The 25,732-nt window shown below is 41.9% G+C and overlaps 1 protein-coding gene across 4 annotated transcripts in view; it reads right to left on the reverse strand.

Moving 5' to 3' along the window:
• Positions 1-1,902: 1,902 nt before the first annotated feature.
• The window catches only part of LOC140481171 (regucalcin-like), a 33,780-nt gene continuing 9,950 nt past the window's right edge, over positions 1,903-25,732 (reverse strand). For all 4 annotated transcript variants that reach the window (XM_072576951.1, XM_072576950.1, XM_072576949.1 and 1 more), the window contains 5 exons: positions 14,329-14,511; positions 10,380-10,595; positions 8,132-8,263; positions 4,054-4,208; positions 1,903-2,238 (listed from right to left, as the gene is read on the reverse strand). In XM_072576951.1, coding sequence (XP_072433052.1) covers positions 2,188-2,238; positions 4,054-4,208; positions 8,132-8,263; positions 10,380-10,595; positions 14,329-14,511 — 737 coding nt within the window. In that variant the 3' untranslated portion in view covers positions 1,903-2,187. The remainder of the gene's footprint in view (positions 2,239-4,053; positions 4,209-8,131; positions 8,264-10,379; positions 10,596-14,328; positions 14,512-25,732) is intronic.

Genomic DNA, 25,732 nt, shown 5'->3' on the forward strand with positions numbered 1-25,732 from the left:
GTGCTTTTCCAGCACCACACTCTTGACCTCAATTCTCTGCGCAGACTATTAAGAATTAACAACTGATGAGAACCTCATCTTTTATGCTGCAATGTTGTTATATCAGTGGTGGATGCGATGCAACATGTGTTTTCGCATAGTGGGTGGTGTTTAATGATTAGCCTGCTCATTACCTCTCACCTTCAGTTCTCAGGCTAGCAGTACAAGGACTTGCAGTAAAGATAGCAAAGCATATCAGCCTCTACAGCTAATGTAAAGCCTCTCCAAAAGCAAGCCCTTTTCGTCCCTCCCTGGAGTGGTAAACTGGGTAGGAGAAAGTAAGGACTGCAAGTGCTGGAGATCAGAATTGAAAAGTGTGGTGCTGGAAAAGCACAGCCAATTAGGCTGCATCCAAGGAGTAGGAGAATTGATGTTTCAGGCATAAGCCCAAAACGTCGACTCCCTTGCTCCCCGGATGCTGCCTAACCTCCAGTGCCACATTTTTTGACTATAAACTGGGTAAGCCCAAGGTAAACTCCTGGGACTCAGATGAGTGCCTTGGGTGTGTCTCAGGAGGGAAGATGACTAAGGGAATGAACTTGGACAGAAAATCCAGAATTAACTCAGCATTAACAGAAATTAACCAAGGCTCCTTAGGTGGCACCCACCAAACCCAGGACAAGGGCAGCAGATACATGGGAACACCACCACCTGCAAATTCCTCTCCAAGCCACTTATCCTGACTTGGAAATATATCACTGTTACTAGGTCAAAATCCTGGAATTCCCTCCCCAGTCTGGGTCTACCTACAGCACATGGACTGCAGCAATTCAAGAAGGCAGCTCACCACCACCTTTTCAAGGGCAACTAGGTATGGGAAACAAACACTGACAAGCCTGTGACACCAATGGCCATGAGTTAATAATAATAAAAAAAGCCTTCTGGCAACACCTAACAAATTAGGCAGCATGGTGGCTCAGTAGTTAGCACTGGTGCCTCACAGCACCAGGGTCCCAGGTTCAATTCCAGTCTCAGGCGACTGTCTGTGTGGAGTTTGCACATTCTCCGTCTGTGTGGGTTTCCACCCACAGTGCAAAGATGTGCAGATTAGGTGAATTGGCCATTCTAAATTGCCCAGAGTGTTAGGTACATTAGTCAGAGGGAAATGGATCTGGGTGAGTTACTCTTCAGAGGGTTGGTGTGGACTGGTTAGGTCAAAGGGTCTGTATCCACACTGTAGAGAATCTAATCTAAACTCCTGCAGCAGAGTTGGTTCAAATATTGCAGGTTTTATCCTTTCTGTGGACAAGACAAAAAATGCAGAGAGGAGGGATCTGATGCTTAATTAATTTGCCTGGATTTGTGAAGTGGAGGGGACACTCTTGCAAGATAAATGTTCAGTCCAGAAGTGAGCAACACCCCAGGCACAAATCATCATCCCTAACATGAATAGATGTCTCAATCACTGTTAAAGGCCCCGAAAAATATTCAAACGACTTACACTTTATTTTTTAAAAATTACTTCACAGGACATGTGTGTTGCTGGCTAGACCTGAGTTTATTACCATCCTGAATTGTTTGTGAAGATAGTGGTGGTGAGCAATGTAGGCAAGAATGAAATCAATTGAGATGACTCAACTTTATTTATTTTTGCTGCTGGTTGAGAAGTGTATGTTGTCCAGTGCAGGGAGAAATCTCCCCTTTGTTTTTTTCAAATTGTGCCACGAGATGTCCTCGGTTGGCAGCCAGGGCTTCAATTTAACCCCTCATCAATGCTGAATTGAAGCATTAGTCTGGGTGAGGTAGCCAAGTCCAACTGTGGGACTTGACTCAACAGACAATATGCTACAACTGAGACAAGGTGACACTTAACATCATGTTCACACAATCAAACATCACAAAAGGAAAAGAAAGAGCAGAGTCTTGAAGAAATCATTTAATGTTTAATAGAAGATTTATTAATAATAATGTCAAGGTAGCCATCCCTAATATTTGCAAAAATGGTCAGTAAATTAGAAACTATAGGTTATAAACATGGAAAAAGTTTTGTTTTTAAAAAATCACATGAAGCAAAAGAGATTTGAAAATCATTAGTGCATCTACAGAATAGCATTTTGCAATTTTTTAAAGCTGGCTATTAAAAATACCTAAAGTGGGTGCTCATCATAAATGTAAGGATTGCAGGCTTTAGGTCAGTAAAGGTGTGTTTTATCCTGCATATGAATATGGTGGAATTCCTTTCACTCCAAGCCCAGTAATCTGAAACAGGAAAGAATTCACACTCAGCATTATTTTTGCTAGAACACAGATGATGTCCTCAAGTCCCATGAGGAGGCTTAGAATTTACAGCAAGAGAGTTCCATATGACAATGCTGCCCCTTTAACAAGGTTATTTGTCCTTGGTTTTTCTCAAGAGGGGTTGTAAAGGCAGAGGTACCTATGTGTCTGGAAATGGTTACTTTGAACAATGGCGGGGAGTGGCCAGTTCTCCCAGTTCAGCTTTTTTTCTAGCTTGGTTTGTTTTAGCAAGCAGTCAGAAAACTGCTGGAGACCTACACTAGCAGCTACAGTGAAAAGAGATTCCATGTTTCAACAGAGATCTTGCATGAACTTTCTCTCTGAAAACTCTCCTGCTTTAAGAACCAGTGTTTGAATTTACCTTTTGCCAAGGGGTGTGTATATGGGATGTTGCAGGGATTGGACCAGCTTCATTAAGTTGCAATATTGTATGTTGGTTGGGTTATGAAATAGGTTAAGTTATCCTAAATTCTGTTTTTTTTTGTTAGTGTTTCAGCCAGTGTTTAAATACATTCTTTGTTTAAAGCTAGCAGTTAGACCAGCTACATCACTCCTGGAATATCCACACTACATCTGCCTTAAAAGTTAGGGTCTGGTCTACCTTAAAATATTGAGGGGGTCAGGCCTGTTCTGCAACAATTGCCACAGACACAAGCTTATAACTAACATCACATAGCAGTGTTTCCCAAATGCTCTTCCCCTGTGACCCACTTTGAGAACTAAAACATTTGTAACCCTTCAGTGAGAGATTAAGGAATTGTTAGAGTTGGAGCACAATTCAGTCAGTGCTGACAACCCCACAAGTTCAGCTCACTTACCCAGGTGAGGTTGTATAGTTTTTGCCTGATCAACCATTAAAATAAAGAGAAGAGAAAAGTGTGTAACATTGAAGAAATTGATTCCATTTTAAAATCAAAGATCTGTTTGTACATTAAATGTTCGTGATGGTCATCCTCATGATATAATATTTTATTGCAATGTAGTCAATAAACAAAATATAAAGCATTGTGTATGAGGGGACCAATCCAATATTGCCTGTCATACATCAGTACCTTGGAAGAATTTCTACTCCTAGGTACACACAGACACAGACAGACACACAGACAGACAGACACACAGACAGACAGACACACACAGACAGACAGACAGACAGACAGACAGACAGACAGACACACACACACACACACAGACACACACACACACACACAGACAGACACGGTGACTTGACTTGGTTACTCGGTCAATTTGAAGTAACTCTTCCATACATTTACTAGACATCCCAGAGGGACGGATGACATGATGATTTACCACTGATGTGATTGCACAGCTGTCATCTTATTATAGACCAGCACACTCTTGGACATCAAAACAAATGTCCATTAGATAGCAACATTTCTGATATTGCAGACTGGTAATAAATGAGAGACCATTTGGTCAAGCAGCCATGACCAGAAAATATTAGAATAGTGGAATTTGACAGCATTGAATCCTAGAATCCCAACAGTGTGGAAGCAGGCCATTCAGTCCATCACATCCACACCAACCAACACAGACGCACTTTCCTAGACTATCCCTGTAACCCTGAATTTCCCATGCCTAATCCACCTAGCATGCACATTCCTGGACACTATGGGCAATTTAGCATGACCAATCCACCTAACTTATGGGAGGAAACCAGAGCCGTGCAGTACGTCACCTAACAGGAAGTGCCAAAGCCAAAAATTTAGTAAACTGAAAAACTCATCTGAAACAGAATAACTGCACCATTCTACCCACCTTAAAAATGCTACCTGCTTCTGGCTGTCTTCTAGTCCACTCTTCGTCCATCGCATCTGCAGCTGATGTTACATAAAGTTCTGAATAATCTTTTCCCCCAAAGCAACATGATGTCGTCTTGTCAACAGGCAGCTTCAATGTCTGGATTCGTTTACCTAAAGGAATCAACCCGGTCTGTGATTACTTTTCTTAACTTTAGACTTCACAAATCAGCCATTGAATCATTACGAATTCTTATTTTATTCACAGTCTACAGATTTAGAGTCTGCTGGCATCAGATTTACTGAATTTAAATCTAGTCAGAAAGGATATGGGGATTCCCATTGGATTTTCCCTATACCTACTGGAGAAAATGGTATAAAAAAAAGGTCTTTTTTAAAAAAATTCATTTGTGGAACTTGGACATCACTGGTTAGCCAGCATTGATAGCCTATCCTTATTTGCCCTTGAGAAGGTGGTGGTGAGCTGCCTTCTTGAATCATTGCATTCCACTTGCTGCGGGTTGACCCACACTGCCAGTAAGGAAGGAATTCCAGGATTTTGACTCAAAGACTGAAGGAACAGCAGTATATTTCCAAGTCAGGGTGGTGAGTGGCTTGGAGGGGAACTTGCAAGTGGTGGTGTTCCCAAGCATCTGCTGCCCTTGTCCTTCTAGATGGAAGTGGCCATGGGTTTGGATGTTGCTGTCTAAGAATCTTGGTGAATTTCTGCAGTGCATCTTGTAAACACTGCTGCTACTGAGCGCTAGTGGTGAAGGGATTGAATGTTTGTAGATGTGGTGCCAATCAAGCAGGTTGCTTTGACCTGGATGGTGTCAAGTTTGAGTGTTGTTGGAGCTGCACCCCAGGCAAGTAGGGAGTATTCTATCAAACTCTTGACTTATGCCTTGTAGATAGCGGGTAGACTTTGCGGCGTCAGAAGGTAGGAGTTAATTGCTGTGGTATAGAAATTTTTAGAAGTTCATGCCCTCTTAAACATGTTAGGAGATCAGAAGAACAGATATTTTAAGTGCAAAACATCAAGCTCAAACAAGGAATTAACGTTTTTGACCATTATCAACTTAGAATTATTGCAGGAATGAGAACATTTTGTTGCAAGGTGAGGTTGGAGTGGCTGCTCTCCTTAGAATAAAGGGAGATCTGATAAAAGCCTATGAGATTATGAAGGTCTTCTTCACCCAGCTCAAGGAAGGCACTGGAACAAGAGGACAAATGTTTCAAAGAATCCTTGAATTCTTTCAATAAATGAAACATAGGCGTCAATGCAGTGGAGATCCTCAATTAGAAGAAATCAACTGAGAGGAAACACCTATATGAAAGGATACAATTCTTCAAGTAACACACATTGACAGGAAGGAGTACAGAAACGGAACCAGAGAAAGGAATACTAAATCATAAGGCCAAGGATCAATCCCAGTTCCTGCCACATGAATGTTTGGAGGTACAGCTGTAGGATCAGGCTAAGGGAACCCACGATTAATGCCATGGAATCCCCAAGGTGAACAACCATTTTCATTAGCAAACAATTGCCAAATGACGATGACAAGATTATGACAGGTTTAGATAAAAAAGAAAAGAAAAGTTATTCCCATTATCTATGTTAGAAAGCTCAGGGGACACAGGTTTCAGGTTTTGGGCAAGAGATAGAAGGGAGGTTGTGAGGAATAGCTTGTGTGCGCAGCCAGGGTCAGCTTGGATGGCTTGCTTGCAATGCAGTGTGATGCCAACAGAATGGGTTCAATTCCCAAACCACACTCAGGTTATCATGAAGGACTCAGTTTCTCAAACTCTTCCCCTCACCAGAGATGTGGTGACCCTCAGCTTAAACCACCACCAGTTGTGTCTGTCGAATGACATAGTAGCCCTTTACCTTTTTTACATCAGGACGTTTTGCAAGAATACCTATTCAAGAGGAAAATGAACATTTATACTGCATGAGAAGAAAGTACTGACTGGATTGCCAACCAATGTTCAACTGTCCAATTCCAGCGCTTGAAAAGTTATTCCGACAACCAATTTAGTGTTGTCAGATAAGCTCACAGTATGGCACATCTGTGCATACTGGAAGGTACATACATTAAAGCACAGGGCCCTGATCTTTACAGAAGATAAACACACTAGTCCTGTTTCAAATCTACAAAATTGCAACATTCATCCTGGTTCATTTCTCGGTGCAATGGCCTGTCAAATGTGAGTCCACCTGCCTGGTTTAAAATTTAAACAACACCTGGCTGTTAACTGTCAACCTGCATTAATGGCTAAATTCTCCAGAGTCTGAAATAATTAGGACTCTTCTCTTATGCAGGAAGAATGTTAATTTTATCTTTGAATTATTAATCTTGTGAAATGTCCTGATTTGACAAAGTGTGATTATTTTCAGAAATAAACTTGTTGGGCTACAAAGTGTTAAGCAGGAAATGTGTCTATCTGATTGAGCTACAGAAAACCAACATTGGCTTGGTGGACTGAATGCTTTCATTCTCTTTTGTTTCACAATGTGACCATTGCTCCTTCTGAATGTCTGATGAACAGCAAGAGATTATTGTCATAACGATGGATTTGTTTTACTGGATTAGTGGTGCTGGAAGAGCACAGCAGTTCAGGCAGCATCCAACGAGCAGCGAAATCAACGTTTCGGGCAAAAGCCCTTCATCAGGAATAAAGGCAGTGAGCCTGAAGCATGGAGAGATAAGCTAGAGAGGGCTTTTGCCTGAAACGTCGATTTCGCTGCTCGTTGGATGCTGCCTGAACTGCTGTGCTCTTCCAGCACCACTAATCCAGTATTTGCTTTCCAGCATCTGCAGTCATTGTTTTTACCTGATGGATTTGTTTTGTCTAGCAGGAACATGGAGGAATGTCAGAGTCAGACATCTTGGGTTAGAACACATGGTAACCTACGTGGTCAATACTGATCTCAGTCATGTTTCTAGGATGTGTCTCCTAGTGTGATGATGGTTTAAAAATGGTTTACAAGTGAATCACTTTCAACATTAATCACAGTCTCCATCAGGCTAAAGGATATCATACAGTCATACAGCACAGAGACCCTTCGGTCCAACCAGTCTATGTTGAACATAATCCCAAACGAAACTAGCCCCACTGCCTGCTCCTGGCCCATATCCTTCCAAAACTTTCCTATTCATGTACTTATCCAAATGTCTTTTAAAATGATATAATTGTGCCCCCATCCACTGCTTCCTCAGAGTTCATTCCACACACAAACCGTCCTATGTAAAACATTTGCCCTTTATTCATGTCTTTTTTGAAGCTTTCTCCTCTCACCTTAAAAACGTCCCCCCCATGTCTCAAAATCTCTCATCCTAGGGAAAAGACAACCATGATTAACCCCTTTGATAAAAAAGATAACAATAAACCAATAGGTTTATCTGGGGTAACGAGAGTTTTGGCAGTGTGATTTGGCTATATCACTGAAGAATTATGGAATGGTATTTTGGAAGATGCTTACTTCCATTGGCAACAGCGAAATTTCAGTGGGGATTGGTTTGTGCGCTTCATTTTGTGCATGCACTGATATGAATGCCGAAATCTCTGCACCGTTCTACATAAAAGCTGGTGTTCTTGCCATTGTGTGTGTGTGTGTGTGTGCGCGCTGCTGACCATGCATGCACCGTGTTGGCACTGGTCTTCGTGCTGTTCTGTGCTTGTGCCAATGTCATTTGCTGACAGGGCAGCTTTCTGAGAGAAGTACTGCATAGAGAGCAGCTTTCTTATATTTTTTTTAAATATATGGTGTTAAATTTACTTTTGTTTTTTTTTTGAAAACTAAATATGATTTATACCTTCATTCAGGCTGTGCTATATTTGGTGTTAGACTTTTGGGTGATCTTTGAGCAATCACGAGTAATGTTTTTGCCCAAACCCTACTTTTCCTGTAGGCCCCATTATTCCTATTGAGCGATTTTCTATTAAGTAAGGTTTTGCTGGAACGCAACTATGGTGTTATAGGAGAACTACCTGCATTGAAATAGATCCAATTAAATTTGATACTAGTATTGAGGTGACAAAATCATGACAAGTGCAATATCAGATACCACAGTTTATGCATTTGATTGATTTACCAGTTTCGGGATCAATACGAAGGAGTCTTCCGCCATTGTAGCAGGCAACCCAAAGCTTTCCCTCTGCATCAATGCACTGCCCATCTGGAATAGCCTCCTCCTTTTCAAGCTTGTAAACAAGTCTTCGATTTGCTACACAGTCAATTAAAACATACGTTAAAGATATACAAATTGGAAAAGCACACTCCTTCCTTAAAGTTATTGGAACCTGAAATATGACATTCCATATGATAATGTTACCTCTTTTCAGAGAGAGTTCAAAGGCTGTGCAATATTTTGAGTATTTATGTCAAATGTTAGGCATGTTGTCTTGACCATGGATCCCTAACTCTAGATCATACACTGATGATTTTAACTGCAACATGTTTTGAAAAAAAAAAGGAGGCAAGGCCAAATGATGATGTGAATGAAATTTAGTGGCTGTCTAAAGAAACCCCTGGAATATCACACGTGTACAAAATCTGGGAAACTTCAAACAAAAATGCTAAAAAAAAAAAGAGGCTGATATGCAAACCCTTCACAGGATGCAACCATCTCCTGCAGTCATTTTGTGTTTTACTGTTCAAGGGACGTACAAAAACAGCAAACTTCAACACTGATCTGTGTGAGCTAATGGCCTGAAGTCCTAGTGTGCGCTGTAAAGGTCACAGCTTTAATAAACAAAAACATGAAACACCCCTCCATTGCAAGTTAGCTAAAAGGAAAAATATATTCCCTGAATTTTGCCAGGAAGCCACTGTCAAAAAGAACCTGGACAAAGGAATTTCAATCAACCTGAAAAGTCAAGATTCGCAAAATGGACTGTTTAACTATCAATTTCAGCGCTTCTGGTATCCATTCTTCACGTATGACTCAGACTGAATTTCTTTGCCTTCACACTGATCTTTTTCTATGCACGTGTTGCAATATTATTTCTTTTCATTTTTAGTAATAAAAAATCTCACTTAAATTAACACCTATTAAAACCTAAATTTATTTTACGCAGGGCAAAAGGAAAGGAATCCTTTTGACCAAGCGAAGCAGTGGGTGAATAAAAGGGAGGAGAGCCAGTTGACCCCGCCTTACCTGAAGGAGCTGGGGTATCCGGTCTAAAACTGTATCTCATTAGGGAACCGGTCATAATGATGCTACAGCTTAATAAGATTAAAATATTTGAGGTTTGGATTGGATGTAAATGTAACTAATTTGCATTTTACTTGCATGAGAAAGCCTCAATCACAATTTACATATAAATAAACACAGCATTAATTTTAGTTGATGATAGTTGAGGGGCACTGTGGTAGAAGTGCTTATTCATTCTGCATTACTGTCAGAATATTTAATGTCTCCCTGAAATATTGGAGCAGAAACAGACAGGATTTTCCTTTCACATCTGATTAAGGGAGAGCACAGTTAACAGTGCAGCACACCCTCCCTTACTGCATTCAATCCCAGCCAAGACAATTTCTTATTTTCTTAGACAATCCCTCAGGATTGAGGATGACTTTCTTCTGCTCTGGGGTTGTAGGTCCTGAGGTGACTTAATGGTCAAAGAGGAGATGCATTTGTGAATGGCTTGATCCACACAACTGAATGTGCCTTAATGCTGGGGATGTTGATCTCAGAGGATACAGATATCTATCCTCCCAGTACATTTGCAGGATTTTGGAGAGGCATCACTATTATATTTTTCTAGGCATTTAAAGTATCTATCATATATTGATTTGAAATGAATTATTGAATTAAAAATTCAATTCAATATTCAATTCAATTATTGAATTATTCAATTCACTATTATATTTTTCTAGGCATTTAAAGTATCTATCATACATTGTCTGATGTAATGGAAGGTAACATGGCAGGAGAGTATAGTTAAGTATAAAATTGTTTATCTGTTATTTATTTAAAACCCCACTACTGTGAGCAGTAAATGAGGACAAACAGTTAACATAGAAAAAAAAGGTTTCACATATGCAGGGTTTTGGAGTCCTAACATGTTGCCTGTGTTCCTACCTTGAGTTTCCTAATCAGTGTGTGAGGTGCGAAGAGGCAATCAAATATTACCTTCTTTAGACTTGGAGGGACAGCTCAAAAGAAAAGTTAATTTAAAGTTTGTCCTCACACACAAAAGGACCAGCTTTGCCCCTTTTCCTCTTTCTAGCTTATCACAGGGAAAAAAAAAATATATTTTTCTGAAATAAAACATAGATCATCAACATAGAATGGCTCAATCCAATATTTGAGTGTGTTCATTTTAAAATCTACTCACCGATCTTTCCTGATTGTAGGTCATAGTCAAACGCATCAATGGCAAATGATAAACTGTCAATATAATAGAAAACCTTGTGATCTGGGGACCAATCCAAACCATTTGAAATGTCCACTTGATCAAAATGCTTAACCACGGAGTGATCTGCCTGCAGAGAGTACACTGATCCCTGGTGCCTTTCTACCTCAGCTGGCCGAATCTCCATTGCCATGGTCCCTGTAGCAGAAGTCAGCATTAGCTGTGTAAACATTCACCATTGCAGATTTCCAAATACAGTAAAACCCTTTTTAATCCAGATGTATGGGTCAACAGTCTCCAGTAATTTTACTGGAGACTATAGAATTGATTCCACAATCACATGCTTCCAACAGGAAAATCACATTCATAGAGAGTGAGCGCTAAGGAAATGTAAAATAGGATCAGAGAAAAAGATTTTATATTCTCTGTCACAATCATTAATCCTCTTATCTAAGTATCATGATGTAGCAAGAAACTAACTGCCAGCTCAAAACTTGGAAGATACATTAACACTTTGAACTGTTCAAGAAGACAGTGCTGATTGTTTGGCAAGTAGACTTTCAGTGGTAGAGCTGTTGCCTTAGAAAATGCACCAGTTAGATGACAGGCAGTTAACTCCTAAACTATGTTTGAATTGAGATTAGGAAAAGTTGATGCTGATCAGTCAAGGCATTTTGCTGAGGAATGACCTAAAGAATGGTTGGACAATGATTTTCATCTACTGGATTAGTGGTGCTGGAAGAGCACAGCAGTTCAGGCAGCATCCAACGAGCAGCGAAATCAACGTTTCGGGCAAAAGCCCTTCATCAGGAATAAAGGCAGTGAGCCTGAAGCATGGAGAGATAAGCTAGAGGAGGGTGGGGGTGGGGAGAGAGTAGCATAAAGTACAATGGGTGAGTGGGGGAGGAGATGAAGGTGATAGGTCAAGGAGGAGAGGGTGGAGTGGATAGGTGGAAAAGAAGATAGGCAGGTCGGACAAGTCAAGGAGGCAGTAACTGAGCTGGAAGTTTGAAACTAGGATGAGGTGGGGGAAGGGGAAATGAGGAAGCTGTTGAAGTCCACATTGATGCCCTGGGGTTGAAGTGTTCCGAGGCGGAAGATGAGGCGTTCTTCCTCCAGGCGTCTGGTGGTGAGGGAGCGGCGGTGAAGGAGGCCCAGGACCTCCATGCCCTTGGCAGAGTGGGAGGGGGAGTTGAAATGTTGGGCCACGGGGCGGTTTGGTTGATTGGTACGGGTGTCTCGGAGATGTTCCCTAAAGCGCTCTGCTAGGAGGCGCCCAGTCTCCCCAATGTAGAGAAGACCGCATCGGGAGCAACGGATACAATAAATGATATTGGTGGATGTGCAGGTGAAACTTTGATGGATGTGGAAGTCTCCTTTAGGGCCTTGGATAGAGGTGAGGGAGGAGGTGTGGGCACAGGTTTTACAGTTCCTGCGGTGGCAGGGGAAAGTGCCAGAATGGGAGGGTGGGTCGTAGGGGGGTGTGGACCTGACCAGGTAGTCACGGAGGGAACGGTCTTTGCGGAAGGCGGAAAGGGGTGGTGGGGTCTTTTTGGAGGTGGCGGAAATGTTGGTGGATGATTTGGTTGATGCGAAGGTTTGTAGGGTGGAAGGTGAGCACCAGGGGCGTTCTGTCCTTGTTACGGTTGGAGGGGTGGGGTCTGAGGGCGGAGGTGCGGGATGTGGACGAGATGCGTTGGAGGGCATCTTTAACCACGTGGGAAGGGAAATTGCGGTCTCTAAAGAAGGAGGCCATCTGGTGTGTCCTATGGTGGAACTGGTCCTCCTGGGAGCAGATACGGCGGAGGCGGAGAAATTGGGAATACGGGATGGCATTTTTGCAAGAGATAGGGTGGGAAGAGGTGTAATCCAGGTAGCTATGGGAGTCAGTGGGTTTGTAAAAAATGTCAGTGTCAAATCGGTCATCACTAATGGAGATGGAGAGGTCCAGGAAGGGGAGCGAGGTGTCAGAGATAGACCAGGTAAATTTAAGGTCAGGGTGGAATGTGTTGGTGAAGTTGATGAATTGCTCAACCTCCTCGCGGGAGCACGAGGTGGCGCCAATGCAGTCATCAATGTAGCGGAGGAAGAGGTGGGGAGTGGTGCCGGTGTAATTACGGAAGATCAACTGTTCTACATAGCCAACAAAGAGACAGGCATAGCTGGGGCCCATATGTGTGCCCATGGCTACGCCTTTGGTCTGGAGGAAGTGGGATGATTCAAAGGAGAAATTGTTAAGGGTGAGGACCAGTTCGGCCAAACGAATGAGTGTGTCAGTGGAAGGGTACTGTTGGGGACGTCTGGAGAGGAAAAAATGGAGGGCTTGGAGGCCCTGGTCATGGCGAATGGAGGTGTAGAGGGATTGGATATCCATGGTGAACATAAGGCGTTGGGGGCCAGGGAAACGGAAGTCTTGGAGGAGGTGGAGGGCGTGGGTAGTGTCTCGAACGTATGTGGGGAGTTCCTGGACAAGGGGGGATAGGACAGTGTCAAGGTAGGTAGAGATGAGTTCAGTGGGGCAGGAGCATGCTGAGACAATGGGTCAGCCAGGGTGGTCAGGCTTGTGGATCTTGGGAAGGAGGTAGAACCGGGCAGTTCGGGGTTCCCGGACTATGAGGTTGGAAGCTGTGGGTGGGAGATCGCCTGAGGTGATGAGGTTCTGTATGGTCTGGGAGATGATGGTTTGGTGATGGGGGGTGGGGTCATGGTCGAGGGAGCAGTAGGAAGAGGTGTCCTCGAGTTGGCGTTTGGCTTCAGCGGTGTAGAGGTCAGTGCGCCAGACTACCACTGCGCCCCCTTTATCCGCTGGCTTGATGGTGAGGTTGGGATTGGAGCAGAGGGATTGGAGGGCTGCGCGTTGTGAGGGTGAGAGGTTGGAGTGGGGGAGGGGGGACGACAGGTTGAGGCGGTTAATGTCCCGGCGGCAGTTGGAAATGAAGAGGTCGAGGGCAGGTAATAGGCCAGCGCGGGGTGTCCAGGTGGATGCAGTGGTTGGAGGTGGGCGAAGGGGTCCTCGATCTATAGAGTCCACTTGCCAATCAATCCAAAATCTTGTCTCATACCAGTATGAATTGTTGTTCTCCTTTACAATGGATTCCTTGTAAATATCCCGACAGTGCAAGACAAAAACCTTTTACATAATAATGTCTTCTTTCAGAAATGATCAAATATTTTATAATCAAATTACCATTTGTCTACAGAAAAATAATACGTTTTTAAGAGAGCAAGTTAGGATGATCATTTCAGGTATAGGATATAAACTAGATATTCACTTAAAAAATTACAAAGCTTGCCCCATTTTCTACCTTTGCATGAATCCTATCATTACTACCAAGAAAATTCTGTGGCTACATCTTCTCACTTAATACTGGAATCCATGACTTCAACATTAAGAACAACAAAGACGGCAGAAGCATGGGAACGTTATTATCTCCAAGCTCCCGTCCAGACCACATATTATTCTCATTTGGAAGTATATCAGAGCTTCTTTATTAACAATGAGTCAATATCCAAGAACTTTCTACATCGTGAAATTAGGACAATAGCTACACCCCACAGACTGCAACTATTCAAGAATTCCCAAAGGCAATTTACAGCATGCAATCAATTTCAGAATGGTCAACAGGGCTGATTTTTAAATAAATCGCTTTCAGGTGTCCATTGTTTTGAATCCATCAGTCCTCAATGCTTCTTTTGTTCTAAAATACAAATATAATGAATGTGACTTTTGATGAACTAGGCTAATCTATTCTTTTAGCTCATTGTTCAAAAAAGCTTCCTTCTCCACCTCCCCCCAATGCTTTCAGTTGAAAACACTCCATTTAAAATAGATTTAAGTAGGCAGATCAACAATGACAAAATATTTCACTTTCAGCTCAGCTCAGCACATGGATAGGAAAGTAAAATGCAACAGAAATGGATTGTGACAAACCTGCAAAGAAACGTCCAGCAGGATCCACTTTGCCATCATTAAATCTGTTATTTACTTTATCTGGGTCGACTGAAGCTATTTCGGTAACTGTCTGTTTTTCCCAGTCTAGGTAGGCAAAGCTTTTTCCAATGGCCAGAACATAACCCCCTGACCTTCGAGGGACTGCTGAACCAACAGGGGCATCTGTAGGATGATAAAATGTGTATAATTCGTTGACCTGAAACGTTCCATCTTCTCCCTCTTCCATGGGCCAACTGCCCACCAGTTTGTGGACGTGCAGCAATTCATCGCATGTTACCTACCTCATGAATTACAGCTGGTTATTTGACTACTTGGGAAGGAAATAACACAAACCTGCTAGGAGGTGCCTAATGAATAGTACCAGGAATACAAAACCCAACGGAGTATTCCCTTTCCCCAGAGCACTCAGCCAGTTTTAAGAGCTCTGTCGTGATGCACAATAAGATCAGTCCTTACTGGATGGAGATTTTCAATGATGGAAACACTAAGTCATGATAGACCCAGTAGGTGACCAGGTTAATGCCATTAGTAAAAGAAACTTCAGTAAGGCGTTCGACAAGGTTCCCCACAGGAGATTGATTAGCAAGGTTAGCTCTCATGGAATACAGGGTGGCTCAGTGGTTAGCACAGCTGCCTCACAGCACCAGAGTTGCAGGTTTGATTCCAGCCTTGGCGACTGCCTGTGTGGAGTTTGCACATTCTCCCAGTGTCTGCGTAGGTGTGCTCCGGTTTCCTCCCACAGTCCAAAGACGTGCAGGTCAGGTGAATTTGCTATGCTAAATTGCCCATAGCGTTAGGTGCATTAGTCAGAGGGAAATGTGTCTGGGTGGGTTACTCTTCGGAGGGTCAGCATGGACTGGTTGGGCCGAAGGGCCTGCTTCCACGCTGTAGGTAATCTAATCTTTAAAATAAAACTAGCCATTTGGATACAGAACAGGTTCAGAGGTAAAAGACAGAGGGTGGTGGTGGAAGGCTGTTTTTCAGACTGGAGGCCTGTGACCAGTGGAGTGCCACAAGGATTGGTGCTGGGTCCTCTACTTTTTGTCATTTACATAAATGATTTGGATGCGAGCATAAGAGGTACAGTTAGTAAGTTTGCAAATGACACCAAAAATTAGAGGTGCAGTGGACAGTGAAGAGGGTTACTTCTGATTACAACAGGATCTTGATCAGATGGGCCAATGGACTGAGAAGTGGCAGATGGAGTTTAATTCAGATAAGTAAGAGGTGCTGCATTTTGGAAAAGCAAATCTTTGCAGGACTTATACACTTAATGGTAAAGTCCTAGGGAGTGTTGCTGAACAAAGAGACCTTAGAGTGCAGGTTCATAGCTCCTTGAAAGTGGAGTTGTGGGGGATCCAAGATGGCGGCGACCCAGCAAGTCTGAGTCTACAGTGCTCCTCCCAAGACTTGGGCAAAGTGGGTCACCCACCCCCACCACACTCACCAAATCATTTAAAATAACTGTTTAATTTAATTAGTTGCTCAGTGTTGAATTTAAACAATTTAATCTTCAGCAAAAATGACTAAAGGGAAGGGAGCCCACAGCTCTCAGCAAGCAAGAACCCCTCCCCAACCCACTCCAGCTGCAGCAGAGGCGTCCGCAGCTGCCCCGGGGGACTTACCTACGGTGGCGAGCCTCGTGGAAATGATCTCTAAATTCAATGCGAGGATCGACGCTTTCATTGAAGAATCCCGAAGTCGATGGGACTCACTCTCGGCCGCGCTGCAAAAGCACGACCGAGACATTAAAGAAATAGAGCGCCGAGTCGGAGGGGCGGAGCTAATGGCCACGACCTCAGAAACTACAGCACAAGCAGCCGTGGATCGGGTCCGGACTCTCGAACAGCGAGTCTGGACCTTAGAGAATCATATTGATGACCTCAATAATCGAGGTCATCGAAAAAATATTCGTTTGCTGGGCCTTCCCGAACGGGAAGAAGAAGGCTAGTTTACAGTGTTCCTCGAGCAGTGGCTGCCACAGCTTTTAAATCTGGAGGCTGGATCAGGCCGGGTAAGGGTGGAATGGGCCTACCGGGTTGCAATACGCAGGCCCGGCTCGAACCAGCGCCCCCGCCCAGTCCTGTTCCAGCTGCAGAGCTATCGGGAGAGGCAAATACTCCTAGAAGCCTCTAAAAATCTTGGCAAAGATTCCCAAGCCATGATCTATAAAGGATCCAAGATCATGTTATTCCAGGACTTTTCCCCAGCTCTGGTCCGAAAGAGGAAGGCATTCGATGAGGTGAAGAAGTGTTTAAGGGACTTAAATATTCAGTACTCCTTACGTTACCCAGCAACGCTACGCTTTAACCATGAAGGATCCATGTATAACTTCGGATCGCCAGAAAAGGCTAAGGAATTTTTGGACTCTCTTAGATAAATTGTAAGAGACAATGGATGTTGGTTTGCCTTTCCCCCCACTCCGGTTTGTATCTCCCCTCCCCTCCCCTCCCCCCCCTTTTTTCTTACCTTACTGTTTAATATTATTTTGGGGGGGTGTGGTGGGGAGAGGGATTTAGAGGTAAAATAGAATAAGGTAACCACCTCCCCCCACCAACATTAACTAAAACCCCCCATATATATATATATATTATATGGGGGATTTAGTTAATGTTGGTGGGGGGAGGTGGTTACCTTATTCTATTTTACCTCTGTCTCGAGGAGCAGGGTTGTTTTTCCCTTGTTATTTTGTATTATTATATTTAATTATTATTTGCTAAGGTTGTAACTTTATAGTTATATATGTTTATACATGGTATTAACATTACCAAATATATCCAGGTGTGGGTGGGGGGTGGTGTGGGGGTAGGGTGCTCACTGTTAACTCTAGCTTTATATTATATCTGAATTCTCCTCATTCTATTGAGGAGCGCCTGGGTCAAGGGTGGGGCATTGGTTGGGAGAGGATATAGTGGACCTTTGGAAAGGAAGTGACACCCCCTGGGAACAAGGGGGGAAATCTCTATTTAAATACGTTATATATGTTTTATATATTTTTTATTATTTAGAAATAGTTTTTTGTTATACTGTTGTGAGTTTATTAGAGAGCCTTTATTTTTGTGAATTTTATATGCTCTATGCTCGGGATGTTTTGGATAGGGTTTCCCCTCCCGAGGGGTCTCGGATTTGCCTGGATGATTATGGTTGATCAGTTGGTTAAGTGGTGCACCTGGAATGTCAAGGGGAGTAATTTGCCAGTCAAAAGGAAGAAAATATTATCAAATCTTAAGAAAGAAAGAGTTGATATAGCTCTCCTACAGGAGACACACCTGTCGGATAAAGAACACTTGAAATTACGAGAGGGTGGATTTGATCAGGCCTTTTTTTCTTCTTTTAGCTCAAAAAGTAGGGGAGTTGTTATTCTTGTTCGGAAGAATTTCCCTTTCAAAATCCTAAAATCAGATAAAAGAGACGAATCTGGACAATACAATCTGATTAAAGCCCTTATAAATGGAGAAGAATATGGGATTTTAAATTTGTACTGCCCCCCCGGCACACCCCTTTAAATTTATAACGGAAGCCTTCTCAAAATTGATGGCTCTTGGTGCCCGTCATACAATTATTGGGGGAGACTTTAATTGTATAATGATCCGGAAATAGATAGGATTCCCAAGAGTACTGCAGGAGTATCTCCCAGATCTAGACAATTGGTGGATCTGAACAAAGAATTAGGATTAGTAGATGTATGGAGATGTCTTCATCCACAGGGCAGAGATTTTTCTTTTTACTCCAATTCACATAAATGCCATACCAGAATTGATATGTTTTTTGCCCCCTCGATTTTTAAAAATTCCATATCATCCTGTAAAATAGGTAGTATAGTAATCTCCGACCATGCTGCTGTATATATGGAAACCAAGGCGAGGAATAATGGGACATCCCTTCGGCATTGACGTATGGACCCCTTCCGAATGAAAGACAGTAAATTTGTAAAGTACTTTTCTCAAGAATTTAAAACTTTTTTAGAAATTAATTCAGGTACGGCTAGCAACCCATCAATGATGTGGGAGACCATCAAAGCTTACGTGCAAGGTTTAACCATCTCCTACTCAGCGACCCAGAAAAAATTAAAGGGAGAACAACAGTGTCTGCTCGAAGCTCGCTTAAAAGCAGCTGAAACAGTATACACTGATAGACCTTCTATTATTAAATTGCAAAGGATTACGGCTCTTAGGACAGCTCTAAACACTACGCTTACTCAAACGGCTAAGTGGGAAATATTATTTGCAAAACAAAGGTTATATGAATATGGTGACAAACCGGGTAGATACTTAACATTTCTTGCAAAGAAAGAAAAAGGCCCCTCAAACTATCATGTCTATCAAGGAAAGTACGGGTATTTTGACTCATGATCATAAAAAGATTAATGCAATCTTTAGAAAATTTTAATTCTGATTTATATAAATCGCAGGATTGTGAAGACAGGACTAGGAGGATGCAATCATTTTTTTAAAATTTGACCTTTCTGGGCCTAATTCCGAAACAGGTATCAGTCTTAAATGCTCCCCTAACAGTTCCAAGAAATACTTGACGCAATCAGGCAACTTCAGAGCGGTAAGGCACCGGGCCCAGATGGCTTTCAAGCTGAATTCTACAAAGAATTTACAGAAATATTGGCTGGTCCACTTATGGACATGTATAACTATGCATATAGTCAGGGCTGTCTCCCGCCTTCGCTGAAAGAGGCAAATATCTCTCTTATTCTTAACAAAGGAAAGGACCCAGAAGATTGTACTTCATACAGACCAATATCCTTGCTAAATGTAGATTTTAAAATCCTTTCTAAAACGTTAGCATTGAGACGAGAAAGGGTACTGCCATATATCATAAAGGAGGATCAGACGGGGTTTATTAAGGGCCGTAGATCATCCAATAATATTAGAAGGGTTTTGAATATGATTCAAGCCTGCCATCAGGGAAAGATACCAGGAGTAGTAGTTTCATTAGACACGGAAAAGGCATTCGACAGGGTTGAATGGTCATATTTGTTTTACACATTGGAAAGGTGTTTACCAAATGGGTCTCAACATTGTATAGTGATCCCAAAGCAATTGTGGTTACCAATGGATTAGGTTCGGACAGCTTCAGTGTGGGTAGGGGATGCTGTCAGGGATGTCCTCTCTCGCCATTGTTATTTACGCTAATAATTGAGCCACTAGCAGAAGCTATACGGTCTGATCCTAATATAACGGCCCCAAGGATTGGTACAGGTAAACATAAAATTACCCTGTATGCAGATGATGTTCTTCTATTCCTCAGTAATCCTCTGATGTCAGTACCTCACCTAATCCAAGTTATTAATACATTTAGCGCATTCTCAGGCTATAAAATTAATTTCTCAAAATCGGAGGTTATGCCAATGGGTGGCCCTGCTATGATACCCCACTTAGTGGATGGATCCCATTTTCCCTTTCGTTGGTCCCTGGAGGATTTCTTATGGTTAGGCATTTTTATTACCCCAGTACTTGGTCAGTTATACAAGGCTAACTTTGTGCATTTACTGGAAAGGATAAGGCAGGACCTCCAGCAATAGGGAGACCTTCCAATTTCCTGGCTGGGTAGAATAGCACTAATTAAAATGAATGTCCTGCCCTGTCTCCTATACCCTATGAGAATGCTTCCGGTGATGCTGCCGAGGCTGGCACTACGTAAATTATATGGCTGGTTGGGTTCCTTTATCTGGAATCATAGACGGCCCCTCATTAAGCTGAAGAAGCTACAGCTTCCACAGGCAAGGGGAGGATTGGACTTCCCAGATTTTAGGAAATATCAGATAAGTTCCTTATTAAGTTACATAGCTGATTGATTGGGTCTTGTTTGATCCACAATCTGGCTGGACATCAAGGCTTCTCAAGTAAAATGCCCACTTATTAACCTTTTATTTTCAGACAAGAGGAAAATCATTACGGTTTACTGTAAAAACCCTATAATACTAAACACAATTAAAGCTTGGAATATAATGCGGCAAAATGAGGGCAACTCACATAAAACATCCCCCTATGCTCCGATAGTGGGAGCATGGGGATTCCAACCAGAGTTTACAGATGCCACTTTTAAACTCCGGAGATCCAGGGGTATCTCATGGCTAGGGGACCTATTTAAAGATGGGGTCCTGATGTCTTTTAAACAGCTATGTCAGAAATTCGGATTATCTAATGGAGACCTCTATCGATACTTCCAAATTCGAGACTATATATAGAAGAAGACTACATTATTAGATAGTCTTTATAAATCAGATAGAGAATGTAGAGTACTACGACCAATGGGGGCATCCTCCATCAGTACCATTTATCATTTACTATATGAAGTATCAGGAGATATGGACAATCTGCTTAAAACATGCGATCAGGAATTGGGACTAGAAATCTCTATAGAAACATGGAATGACATTTGGGAAAACGCCAGAAGAATCACCATCTGTAATAGGACTCAGGCTATCCAGCTGAAGATACTTCATAGGGCCATATAGCACTGGATCGATTGGCAAAATTTAAGGCAGCGGCATCTCCAATGTGTCCCAAATGTAAAATAGAGATGGGCACTCTTGTACATTGTCTATGGATCTGTCATAAGATCCGTAGATACTGGACTAAAGTAGCAAGTACCCTGGCAGAAATTTTAGGAACAAAAATTAAAGTGGACCCTGTATCTCTCCTTTTGTGCTTTCCGAACTTACCCTCTGTGGATATGCACGGGAAGAGACTATTTTCTATTCTCTCTTTCTGTGCAAGGAAAAATATTTTGGTAAACTGGGTGGCTAAGGCCCCCCCCCCCCCGGACTTTCAAATTGGCACAGATTAATTATGGAATGTATTCCCCTTGACTTCCTTACAAATATTGTGCACCGAAAGACCGAATTATTTTATAAAATATGGCAGCCCTTCTTGAATTATATGAATACAGATATTTTGGCTATCCTAACAAGGGCTTTTATTTAATTGAGATTACAAACCTGGCTGGTCCGGGGCCCCTTAGGAGAGGAATCCCGCACGAAAACGGGTTTTGTTACATTTGATGTTAACACATTCCGAACATGTATCTCACTACCCAATTTCTATGTTATCCGCTGTTTTTTTCCCCCTCCTCTTTCTCTTATTTGAATAATGCAAGAGACTTAAATATACACTCTGGTTAGTTGTAGGTTAGATTAGTAGTTAGTTGAGTTTTGTTTATTTTGCCCTCAGTATTTTTCTTTTGTTTAATTTTAGTTATTATATAGTTAAGATTTAATTGTATATCAATGTTTGTACTTGAGAGTTTTGTTTAGTTTTGTAAACTTGTAAAAATGTTAAATTTCTAATAAAAATATCTATTAAAAAAGTGGAGTTGCAGGTTGATAGTATGGTGAAGGTGGCATTTGATATGTTTTCCTTTATTGGTCAGCGTATTGAGTACAGGAGTTGGGAGGTCATGTTGCAGCTGTACAGGACATTGGTTAGGCCACTGTCGGAATATTGCGTGCAATTCTGGTCTCCTTCCTATTGGAAAGATTTTGTGAAACTTGAAAGGGTTCGGAAAAGATTTGCAAGGATGTTGCCAGGGTTGGAGGATTTGAGCTACAGGGAGAGGCTGAACAGGCTGGGGCTGATTTCCCTGGAGCGTCAGAGGCTGAGGAGTGACCTTATAGAGGTTTACAAAATTATGAGGGGCATAGTTAGGATAAATAGGCAAAGTCTTTTCCTGGGGTGGGGGAGTCCAGAACTAGAGGGTATAGGTTTAGGGTGAGAGGGGAAAGATATAAAAGAGACCTAAGGGGCAACTTTTTCCACGCAGAGGGTGGTATGTGTATGGAATGAGCTGCCAGAGGATGTGTTGGAGGCTGGTACAATTGCAACATTTAAGAGGCATTTGGATGGGTATATGAATAGGAAGGGTTTGGAGGGCTATGGGCCGGGTGTTGGCAGGTGGGACTAGATTGGGTTGGGATATCTGGTTGGTTTGGACAGGTTCGACCGAAGGGTCTGTTTCCATACTGTACATCTCTAGGACTCTAAAATTTGTTTAACTCCTTTACATTGTGATTGAAGTATCCTTGCAGCAGGTCGGCAATGCGCTACCCAGATTGAGTTTCCAGCGTTATAACCTTTAAAAAAAAATGCTCCGTTTTAAAATTCTTTTTAAAAAAATGTTAAAAAGAGAATATACTGAAAATGAGAGTAGTGGCATTTTACTAATAACACTGCATGCAGACAGGCACATGATCTTCCTGCCATGGAGGGATAGTCTCAAATGAAAGCTTCTTTAAAATCATGCAATAGGTTTCACACCTTTTCACGGTAACTCAAAAGGGCAGCAGTTTTATTGAGAGAAAAAAAAGGAGAGAAAGAGAGAGACACAAAACAGATAAAGTACTACTGCAGACAGAAACAGAAGGGCTGTTCTGTCTTCACAAACAAGTCAGATGCTGATGAGAATTCATTTCTTGTTTTAAAAGGCTTATGGCTGAAACGTCAATTCCCCAGCTCCTCGAATGCTGCCTGACAGGCTGTGCTTTTCCAGTACCACACTCTTCAACTCGGATCTCCAGCATCTGCAGTCCTCACTTCCTTCCTAGGATGGTTTAAGCTTGTTTGTCACAAGAAGATTCTTAAAACTTGAACTCTTATACTTTTGTTCTTTCTATCAATCATTGAGAAAGGTCACCTGAGTAAAAGTATTATCTATATTTATATATATTTATTTAACATGACAACATTCATTCTTACACATGTTTGATATGAACTCAAAAAAGGGTCAAGCAACCTCATTGTGATCATGTGAACAAGGATAACAGTAGGTGCTCACCTTTTCCAACATTCAATAAGATCACAGCTGATCGGATTTTTAACTTCAACTCTACGTTCCTGCATCACCCCAGTTCAATGCTTGGTAATCAAGAAACCATTTGTCACTACCTTAAAAATATTTAAGGATTTGGCGTCTTTTGAGACAGGGAATTCCAAAGACTCTCAATCCGCCGTCTTGGAGCTGTACAGCACAGAATTCTGCTATAAATGGTGCTCTCTTATTATTAAAGAATGACCACTAATTCTAGATTCTCCCACAACTTGAAACAAAAAGTAAAATGGTAGTTAGGGGTGAGGAAGCAAAATCAGGAAGGCAGATTATCTGAATAACAATAGATTGGGAAAGGGGGTTTGTAATGAGATCTGAGAACTCTAAACCAGCTGCTGAAAGTAAGTATTTAAGTGCAGCAGGAGATGAAGGTGGCAAATAATATTGGCCCTCATAGCAAAAGGATTCAAATGCAGGAGCAGGCATGTTCAGCTGCAATTGTACAAGGCCTTGGTGAGATCACACGTGGAGTACTATGTGCAGTTTTGCTCTCCTTATCTGAGGAAGCATGTTGTAGAAATGGAGTGAAACAAAGACTTACCAGACTAGGTTCCTGGGCTGGCAGAACTGATGGATGAGGACAGAAATGGATCTGTTAGGTTTATATTTACTGGTCTAGAGAAAGGAAGTAATATCATACAAATCTAACATTTTAACAGGACTAGACAGGGTAAGAATGTTTCTGATGACTGGACAGTAGGGTAGCACATTGGTCAGTAGTTACCACTGCTGCTCCACAGCACCAGGGATTTATGTTTGATTTCACCCTCAGGTGTCTGTGTGGAATTTGCACATTCTCCCAGTGTTTGCATGAGTTTCCTCTGGGTGCTCCAATTTCCTCCCATAGTCCAAAGATGTGCAGCTAGGTGGATTGGCCATGGATATGCAGGATTACAGGGATAGGGTTGGGGGCAGGGAGGTGGTGGGGGTAAGGTTGCTCTTCAGAGGGTCAGTGTAGACTCAATGGGCTGTATAGTCTGCTTCCACACTGTAGAGATTCTGTGGTAGTCCAGAACCAGTGGTCACTGTCTAACAATGTAAGATAGACCATTTAGGACTGAAGAGGAGAAATTTCTTCACCCAGAATGTGGAATTCTGCTAAAACATTGGATGTTTGAGAACGAACTTTAATTAGCTTCATTATCACTATTCACATACAGTCAGGCCAGTGTTAGCTTTCTGGTAAGCTGTTAATATACATGCCAGCTTTTTTTGACAGAGCTCCTTTGAAAGCATGGGGAGGGACTCAAATACACAAGGATCAACATATTAGCAAAAAAAATTCACATTCTTGTAAGGATTGCAACGTTTTAATGTCTCAAAATTTCTCATTAACAAAGATGATAACCAAAAAATAATTTCAAAACTTTAAATTTGAACTTAACTGTCACTACTTTTCCCTGATGGCTTTCCTATTTGATGAGTTTGTTCATTAATCAGGGTAATCTTTCGTTAGACACTTATTTGATGAGAAAAACATGTTTGAGATTAAATACTTACTTACGCCAGCAGCTGTTGGTGAGAAGAGGATTGTAGTGAATTATATAGAATGAGTTACTTTAGTTGTGAAGATACATTGGAGAAGTTGGGATTGTTTTCCTTGGAAAATAAAGGTTTGAGATGAGATTTGATACAGCTGTTCAAAATTGTGAGGGGTCCAGACTGAGTATGTAGGGAGAAATTGTTCATACTGATGGAAAGATCAAGAGTGAGGCGCACAAATTTAAAGGAAATTGACAAAAGAAGCAGTAACGACATGAACAGAGTCTTTCTCACATCACGAGTGATCAGGATCTGGAATATATGGTCTAAGACTGTTGTGGAGACAGGCTCAATTCAGGCTTTCAAAAAGGGAATTATACGGAGCCTGTTATCTCAGAGGACTGCTCAGCTGGTATTGTAATGTACAGTGATAACAGCGGAGGTTCAACTCCTACGCTGACTGAGGTTACCATGAAAAAGGTCCCACCTTCACAACCTCACATTTGTCTGAGATGTGATGACCCATGGCTTAAAACAACCACCAGTCATTTTTCCTCTCTCTAATAAGAGAAGGCAGACTATGGTGACTTTACCTTTTAGACGGTTATCTGAAAAGCAAGAATATACAGAGTTCTAAGGAGAAGGTAGTGGGGAATGGCATTGTGAATTGTTCATTATGGTGTAGATATGGTAGGTCGAATGGCCTCCGACTCAGCTGTAACGCTTCTATGAGAAAATATTCCAAGTGGTTTGGTTAGACCGGTTATTCATCTTAGAGAAATAATCTTATTTCTCAGTGAGGCAATGACAGAACTCCTATAACACATTCAAGTACACTACCTACAGAGAAAGTGCTATATTTTTAGACAATTGATCTCATTCTAATTCCCCCTTGCCTATTTATGTGGATAATAAGAAATTACTGCACTATTTTGAAGAAGAGCTTGAATTTTTCCTGTTGGCCAAGTCAACATTTGCAGAAGCTCCCACTGCCCAATATTTATGCACCAATCCAGCCATTCATTTCATCGCTCTTTGTGAGATCTTACTCTGTGCACAAAAGGAC

Source organism: Chiloscyllium punctatum, chromosome 9, assembly GCF_047496795.1.
Source record: "Chiloscyllium punctatum isolate Juve2018m chromosome 9, sChiPun1.3, whole genome shotgun sequence".
Taxonomy (NCBI): Eukaryota; Metazoa; Chordata; class Chondrichthyes; order Orectolobiformes; family Hemiscylliidae; genus Chiloscyllium; species Chiloscyllium punctatum.